This window comes from Aplysia californica, unplaced genomic scaffold, assembly GCF_000002075.1.
Source record: "Aplysia californica isolate F4 #8 unplaced genomic scaffold, AplCal3.0 scaffold00225, whole genome shotgun sequence".
Lineage (NCBI taxonomy): Eukaryota > Metazoa > Mollusca > Gastropoda > Aplysiida > Aplysiidae > Aplysia > Aplysia californica.
The window spans coordinates 337,289-346,492 of NW_004797495.1; the positions used below are offsets into that span (position 1 = coordinate 337,289).

The window sequence follows — 9,204 nt, forward strand, 5'->3', positions numbered from 1 at the left end:
ATCATCATCATCATCATCATCATCATCATCATCATTATAGTATTTTCCGTTCAAACGTGAATATAGCAAGTTGAAATGTGACATGGTGAGGTGAAAAGTGACATACGCATACGAAGACCAAATCTGACATGTTCTTTTAAATGTGAGCATAGAAAGTGCAAATTTGCACGTAGTGCGTTCAAATGGGAAAAGTGCCATTTCAAATGTGAATGTATGCAGGAACAAAATGTGACATTGCAGGTGCAAATGTAAGAAGGCTGTCAATGGTTTCAAAACATCAATTTCTCCACTCCTCCTCCTCCCCCCTCCTCCTCCTCCTCCTCCTCCTCATCTTCCTTCTCCCCATCCTCCCTCCCCTCATCCTCTTCCTTCTCCTTATCTTTTTTTTCCAGTAGAGATACTGACTTGAGATGATTTCAAATGAATTAATTATTGGAAAATATTTGTTAACAGATGGCTAGTTATCGCTTTTCAGTAGTAAACAACCGTTACAAACAAATACTCCTTCCTCACCAAAGTACATCATCTTCATCATTGCCTTTCTCACCCTGGATCAGGATATACGCCACGAACAAACACTTTCCACCTTTCCCTATCCTGGGCTAGTCGCTTGATGTCACTCCGTGTATTCCCGCTTTTCCAAACATCCATTTCCGTGACTATTCTCCAAGTTCCACGTCGTCTTCCTCTCGATATTGAACCCTGTGGGTTCCAGTCTAACACTTTCTTGTTATGCGGATGCTTGACTTCTTGAAGGTGAGTCCAATCCATCGCCAACGCCTTCTTCCCACCTCATCTCAGACTTTGCTCTGTCTCGTTCTTCTTAATACTTTCTCATTGGTTATCCTGTCTGTCCATCTGATCCTCAGTAACTTCCTTTGACACTTGTTTAAAAAACCTGGATCCTCTTTATGCAAGTCTGAGATGTGTTTTATATCTCACACCCATACAACAAGACTGACGTCTCATTTGAGTAGAAACTTATTAGCTTTGTTTGTAATGAGGTATCCCTGGTCCTCCAAATCCTATTCAAAGAAATAAATTGCAGCCTGTGCCTTTCCAATGTGGGACTTTATTTCAGCGACTATTCCCCCTCTCTGTCATTTATACTCCTAAGATAGCAGAAGGATTACACGTCTTCTAATGCATTTCCCTGTATTGATAATTGTTCCTTTCGTAGTGCGTCTTTCCTTGGGACTTTTGACTTTCCGGTATGGATCCTCAATCTAACAGACTCTGATAGGCTGTTTGAAATTGTGGTCTTTGCTTGCATCATTCCTGGACCCAAGTACATGAATTTTAAGAAAACTTGAAATTACATGAAAACGTCTTGTCTCCCAAAGCAGATGGGCAAAATTTGCTCTGATACTCTTGCAAACCCCTAAAAGCAGCTTGCATCTTTGGAGTAGTAACCACATCGACTCACTGTTCCGCGATTTTGATTTTGGTGGTCACCATTTCTTAGCAGTGCTGATTCAAGAGCTGGGGCCAATTTATTATGTCTAGAGTTTTTTGTTTGTTTGTGTCTTCCGTATACCATGAGCAGTTTAGCAGATATTGAGAATGGGAGAAAGGAGGCAAAACTGGAGTCCAAAAGTTGAAGGCAATTGCAGGTTGGCTGCTTGTCTAGGGGCAAGTGCATTGTCTATGACGAAACGTAGGTCACCTATCATTCCTGCTTCAGAGTTCATGGAATATGAGGTCACCAACATAGCTCACAGCGAATGTCATTGTAATTTTTTAAAAGTTTAGTATGGGGTTTTATGGCGCTCGCAACTGCATAAGGTCATATGAGCGCGCGAAACACAAGTTAATTTTTTATTCGCAGTTCACTGTACGGCTGGGTACGGGTCATTTGATCTTAAAACGTTAAAATATTTAACATTTGGTGTAAATATATTTTTTCAATTTAAAACAACTTTCATAGAAATTCTAAATAATGCAATTTTGTTCTACAATTTTCCATAAAGGTCAATGGCCTTCATAAGATCCAAAATTCTGGTGGGACGAACGACGGAAAAAAAGTCTTGCAATTTTTTGCATTTGAAGTATTCCCTTCGGATCTCTCCAAAGTCTAGACATTCGGTTAAAATGTGTCTAAAGGTAAAATCTGTGTCGCATCCAACACAGAACGGCTTCTCATCTCCCTGAAAGAGGTATTTGTGTGTTAGGGCCTTGTGTCCGATGCGTAATCGAGTATAAATGACTTCGTCTCTTCTGGAGAGGTCCGAAGGATTTCGCGGTCCCAGTTTGGGTCTAATATTGTGGAGTTTGTTACCCGTCTGTTTTTTCAGTGGCTCTCCCACAGACTGGAGGTGTACTTTTTGACTTTATTTTTAAAGTCAGTCTGTGGGAGAGTGTTCATCGTTGATCCCAACAGAAGGGATAAGGATTTCTTCGCCAGGTCATCTACCTGCTCGTTTCCTCGGATGTCCACATGGCTAGGTATCCATGCGAACATGATATTTTTTCTTGTTTCAGATAAGGTGTGAATTTTCTGTTGTAGCCTTACTATTTTTGGGTGTAGGAGTGTGCAGTTTGTGAGTGAAGTGATGCAAGACAGAGAGTCAGAAAAGATAAGGAAAGATTTGTTACGAGATTTTCCTACGGAGTTCAGTGCCATGTCAATGACAGTGGCCTCCGAAGAGAAAATGGAGGCTTCAGGATGGAGTCTCCTCTGGTGTATTGTTTGAAGATGGGGCTGCGCACCCACATTATTGTCTTTTTTGGAGCCATCTGCGAAGATCAGCTCCGCACCGGGGTATTTTTCTATAAGTTTTTTGTATTCTGCTTTAAATGTTTTGGTGTTTGTGCTTTCTTTGTCGTGTGTTGTCAGCTGTAAGTCTACTTTTGCCTTGGCGAGGTGCCACGGAGGGAGGTCGGGGAAAAGAAATTATTGGATGTCTTGTTTGGAAAAGTGTAAGTTTTTGAGGTCCTCAAGGATTCTGAGGCCGAAGGGTTTGATGAGTTTTTCGTTGGAAAATTTTGGAATTTGTTTATGGTTTCTGGGTTTGCTTTAAAAATGCAGCTGTGTGATGGGTTCTCTGGTGTTGAGCTCTGTTTAATTGCGTATTGTAGTGAGAGTTGTGTGCGTCTGAGTGTGAGTGATGGTATGTTTGCCTCGGCCTGGAGGTTCTCCACCGGGGAAGTGCGGAAAGCCCCCAGAGCGAGGCGGAGTCCTTGGTTTTGTACTGGGTCTAGCCTTTTCAGGATGTGTGGTTTTGCCGATCCGTAGACTTGACAGCCGTAGTCAAGCCTGGACCGGACAAGGGAGATGTACAAGTGGGGAAGGTGTTTTGAGTCCCCGCCCCACTCCTGATGCGATAGAATTTTCAAAGCGTTTAATGCTTTCTGGCACCTCACACGAAGGTCTTTATAGTATGAATGTGAGTTTTTTTGTCGAATATAACGTCGAGGAAACGAGCCTGGTCCTGAATGGGAATCTTTTCCCCGTATAGTGTTAAATCCGGTTGCAGCACACGTCTGTAACATTTGTTACATGTCAGCCTTGGACGACTGTTTTAGTCCCTCCGGAAGATCGCCCATGGGTTTGTTTCATCCCCAGGTGTATGCCTGAAACATCATTGTGTATGGATTTACTGGCCTGTGCATGAGGCATGGTGCTGGTCTTTGGTGCAGTTGGAATTTCTTCAACCAAGTGTGCATTCTACCCTTTTCGTGGTGCCCAGGAGCCCGTCAAGAATTGTACTGATGGTTGTCCGGCTTACATGACATGCTTGTGGAAGGCAGACTCTGAAGGCAATTTAAACCATTCATAGACGGGTTTTCGACCCTGCCTGTCAGGGCCAGTCCAGGCTAAGGAGGGGTACATCATCCCAGCAGAAAGGCCGAGATACTCAATAAAAATTTCACCCTACTCGGAAATTGAACTCGTATCTGTACGTGCGACAGCGAAGCGCCTAACCACACAACACAGACTCCGAGTTCTTTATTGGTCTAGCCAATAATAAACTCAGGTGACAGTTAACAATATTAGTGTCTTAGACAGCAGCTCTCATGTCGTCAGTATTATTTGGCCATCTCTCTCCTTTTCATTGATGTCATAATTGAGCTTGCAGTCACATGTGAAAAAGAAATTATATTCTATTTGAAGTTGCTATGTTCACATTGGATCTTAAATTGTACGCAATAAAACAACAACAAAAATAGATATGTCACATAATTTGATTTTTCAATGTCACAAAACTTCACCAATGTTAGATTTGCTCTCGCTGTGTGTCATTTGAACTTACTATGTGTTCACATTTGGATTATTATTATTACTATTACTATTACTATTACTATTATTATTATTATTATTATTATTATTATTATTATTATTATTATTATTATTATTGACAGGGAGAATGTTTTGTTCTTACCTGAGAAAACGCCAATTTTAATTGAAAGTTTCGCCAAAAGAGCACTTACGTGCATTCCCTGCAGATTATGGTCTCTTAATCTAAAGATGCTATAAAACCATACGACATCCCATTTTAAACCTCAGCTCTCCCCAGCTTGACGATTATGATTTAGTTTGGTCTTCAGTCACAAATGTTGATTTTATTGAACTATATTCTCTAATAGCATTTCTAGCGATTCGGATCTCATTTTCAATGATTTCCTGATTTAAACTTCGATAACTTCGCAAATGGACGAACAATTTCAACTTTGTCTACACTTCTGCTAGGGACAGGTATTCTGTACAAATTGTGAAAGCTTCAACTATCCGTCGTTTTTCTGTGATTCTTTATTTCCTTTTTTAAAGAAAGACATAGGTGTCTTTTTTTCGTTTTTCACAAGATTTAGTTTTTTAAAAATCTAGAATCTCTCTAAAACGAACTTCATACAAAGCAGTCATATACCCTTAACTTGCATGCACTGTCCTGAACTGGTGGAGGGAAAACACTCGCTTTTAAAGAAAACGGAAATTTTTTGAGTGTGTTGACTTTATGCGCGATATTCTTCAAAGATAATTTGGTGTCATCATGAAGGAGGAGAAGTGGAAAATTTACTCATCTACGCTGTGATACTCTTGTGTAGACAAAATGAGAATATAATATTAAGAAGCGGTTCTAAAAGTTCGGGAATTTGCACAAAGCAGAATCTATCTTTAGACAAATTATTGTGCAGCCATGGAAAGCTGTCTAGTTTGTTAAAATACATGCATACAATATTAGGGATGGGTAGCAGGAACGCAGGCCAAAAACAACAGAAAAATCTAGGACAAGACAGTTTCATAATCAACAACAACAAACAGTAGACCCGCCACTAGGATAATATATTCAGCTTTTTTCATGACAGAGTAGTCAATTAAAACACAACGCGACATACAAACACATCGTATTTTCAGACATCTCTTCCTTATTGAGTAGTTTCTCTCAAGAAACACAGACTGCGCATAATGAGTCTCAGGGCTGCCCACAGACCACCAACATATGCTTTAGTAATCAGCAAATAAATACCCCCCAAAAAATAGGAACTGGGCTAAAAAATATTCGTAATTTGGCAATGGACAGACTTTTCCTGTGGGATGTCGAGGAATGTAAATTTCAGATTAATGGATGAATGTGACGTACACAAAGGCGTGTTGAAAAAGATCTTGGAGGGTTCGTCTTTTGCAGGGAGCAAGGGGGGGGGGGGGGGGGCGGTTGGTGTAGTTATGGGCTGTGAGCCTGGAATTTTTTTTTAACAAAAGAAACGGAGCGAACAATTTTTGATCCGGAATGGTAACACATACCTTGCGTCATAGTTAATCAGTATGTAGTCTCAAATGTCAATCAATGTTCCTTTGACTCTTTTTTTACATTCTCTCACTGGCCTAGGCCGTCTCCCACAACGCAAAAGCAGGAAATTGTAAACGTCTTGTCAAGCTAATGTTTTCTTAAGACTAATCCTAACGGCAAAGGGCAAAGCCACACTGAGCGACTGCAAAGTCCTTGTGCACGATTCACAGAGGTCGTTGGCGTAAAAAAAATATATCTTGACACGTTGTTTTAACGTAGAGTGGTTGATAGGGGCGTTAAACCGATACCATTAATTACCATTTTGACGTTGAGTGTAGGGGTCGGATTGATTTTCTTTCTTATAATACAAAAGGTTGGGATTGGGTCGCGGTAACCGAACGGCACAAAACATTTATGAAAAATCGGAATTAATAGTGCTATGATCGTATTTTCGTAAAATTGAGAAAATATCGTGACGATTCCTCCAAATTCGTAATGGTGGGCAGTCCTGGGGTCGATCGAGCCAAGCAGCGCTGTGCTGACTGCTCCATCTATTGCAACATCCACGCCATCCAAAGGTTACAAAATACACCACTTCAACAGCATTCAAACAACACAGGCAGTCTATTCACTCAGTCATCACAACTATCCCCAACAAGACGTCTCACAAGAAAATAAAAGAAAAGACCCAGGGCTCGTTAGGCAAGAAGGCAACTGATATATTCCCTCTCAAATGTGATTGAATGCAAAACGTGAGGACATGACAACCCAATAAATTATTTACTGGGAAAATTAATCAATAAATCAAGAAAACAAGCATTGGTACCAACGGATTCCACTAAAAGAACGCGCAGACACTTACTAGATATTAGCATCAGGACCAGCATAGCAATACATTTCAAGACAGTTGGGTAACTCATCATCAGGCATAGGAACTAGAAACTAAGAACTGAAAAGCGCCCATAACCGTTCTCGACTGACTAATCAATAGCAATGTTTTCCATTATTGTGACGGTACAGTTTCATGTATGTATTTTTTTTCGTGCAGTCACTGTGATACCAGTCACAGTGCCGCTTTGTGTTATCGCATGAGTGTGTGTGAGTATGTGTGTGTGTGTGTGTGTGCGTGTGTGTGTGTGTGTGTGTACGTGTGTGTGTGTGTGTGTGTGAGTGTGTGTGTGTGTGTGTGTGTGTGTGTGTGTGTGTGTGTGTGTGTGCGGCGTGCATGTGTGTCGCTGGACAACTGGTAAACCAAGCAGAGGCTGCAAAAACTCAATTGAAGGCGCAATATCTTTGCTTTGGGGAATGTTGTAAAGATGTGGTCAAAGATTTTTTGAAAGTTTACCTAATTTCTGAACTGATTTCTTAAAATAATCAAATTCATTGGTCGGGATCCTGCTAAAATTTAAGGAAATAGACCTACATGTATTCATGACCATCTTTCAAATTTCATCTTCTTTTCTTTCCCAGTTTTCTCTGTAAAAAGTTATTTTTAATCTGTCTCAAAAGTACGTCAAATGACACAAAGCATAATAATTATGGTTTGATGCTCAGACGATGCAGTAGTTTGAGCATGGTCACGAGGTAAACAAAGCTAACATTTCATTTTCATCGCGAACCTGTCAGTCCTTGGTCGCGGCTGGTTCGGCGGATTATGCAGCTGAACGCCAAGGTTGCTGCAGGGTGTCGGTGGAACTAAAGTATTCCTTCTAACAGCCATGATGTATGGGTGTGATTTTAAAAGAAAAATTGTTTTTAAAAAAAAATAAATATGTGAGCAATTTCAGTGCATGGTACATTTTGCTGTGTCATGTTAATTTTGAAACGTGGATTGATTATATTTTGTTTCTTTTCTGAAAGAGGGACCTAATTTGTGCAACGTTCCTCTCGAAAATTTTACAGCAGTACTACTGTATTATGTTACTGTAAACTCTCAGGTTCCAAAAATAGATCTTTTGCAATCCAAGGCTGTGTGTACTGAAGATGTTTGGTGTTCAATATCCCCCTTCAAAGATAATATTTGAACTGTGTTTTCCTTCATTAAAAAAAAAAGGAAGAGGTGCGAAATTCATCTTCAGTTCTGGTTATTTATTTTTCTTTTTATCTCTCATTTTCAGGAGATGTTTTGGGCTCTATATCCCCAGAATCTCTCTCCTACGATTAAAAATCTATTTTGATGGGGAATTTAAAATAAAATATTTGCCTTGCTTTTAAAAGCGGAAGCTCTTTTATAGTTTAGGGTTCTATCTTTGTCCTCAAACGGCTCATATGTTGAGTTCACCCTGAGAGTGTCTATTAATGTCCAATTAGGATGTCCTCTCAGCCCAGCATGGAAGAAAAAAACCCCCAAACAAACAAAACTACACCCTGCTTGTATAATAGTTTGCGGTATTGTGGTGTCATGCCTTTTGTGACAAGTTCCATCTTGTGAATCTCTTTATGGTTGTGTTGAGCTGTATATGACGGGTACTAAACCTCCCATAAACAAAACAAAAAAACCCAAACAAACAGACAGACAGACAGACAGACAGACAGACAGACAGACATGCAAACAAACAAACAAACATATAAAATAAAAACTAAAAACAAAACACAATAAAACAAACAAACAAAAAAGAAAAAACTAAACTGGGATATAACAGACAATTTATCGTCCCTTTTCATTAAAAAAATAGGAATTCTTTCTTTACTGTTGTTCTTCCAGTTGTTGATTTTTTTTAGCTGTGTTCATTCATTCTTATTTTTACTACTATAACTCTTTCCTTATACCGTCAGATACACAAAGCAGAGAGCAGTCGACACCACGATCCTCTGTCCCTGACCACTTTCTCTAGCTTTGACACATCCAAGCCCAGGGTGATTGCCTCACCTAAGATCTTACTCCTACTGCTATAAATGCCAATTAGTCTTCCTCTTCTCCCTGTCTGTATTTGGCTCTCAGTACTAAGCATTTCTGAGAGGAAAATCTTTTCTCTTGCATTCTCAAAGTAAACCCCAAATATCTCCATCATCTCTTCTTTAAGATCGCATTGATAATAGCTTCAATCTTATCTCTGTCCAACACTTCATAATTTGCGATAGACTGGTCACTCCATTTTATTATTCATTCTTTCATTCTGTTTATTTTCAGTAACAAGCCATGTCAAGAGCAGTGTCCAGACGAGGTCGGATGAGACCCGATGATGAGCATCGACTCCAGGTCAACCTGCTCTACGTGGAGCGGGAAGTGGACGGAGCAGACCTAGCACCTGCTCTTTTTGCGGCAAAGGTCCGTTCTGATGTCGTAACACGGTCATGTAGCCTACACACGTCCGTATTTAGTTTGTAGTCTTCGTCCTTTTCTGTACAATTTTTATGTTGTATTCTATAACTCGATACATAAAATGAATGTGTCATATTATATATTTTGCACAAATACAAACATACTTAAGCCTAAATGCATAACACACACACACACAAACACACACACACACACACA

At 40.0% G+C, this 9,204-nt stretch overlaps 1 protein-coding gene across 1 annotated transcript in view; it reads left to right on the top strand.

Moving 5' to 3' along the window:
* Window positions 1–8,732: 8,732 nt before the first annotated feature.
* Window positions 8,733–9,204, top strand: part of LOC101859938 (probable E3 ubiquitin-protein ligase bre1) — a gene marked incomplete in the record, with an annotated part of 18,579 nt that continues 18,107 nt past the window's right edge. Inside the window, 1 exon segment of the mRNA XM_013083334.2 lies at window positions 8,733–8,994. Within this exon segment, the coding sequence (XP_012938788.1) occupies window positions 8,866–8,994 (129 nt within the window).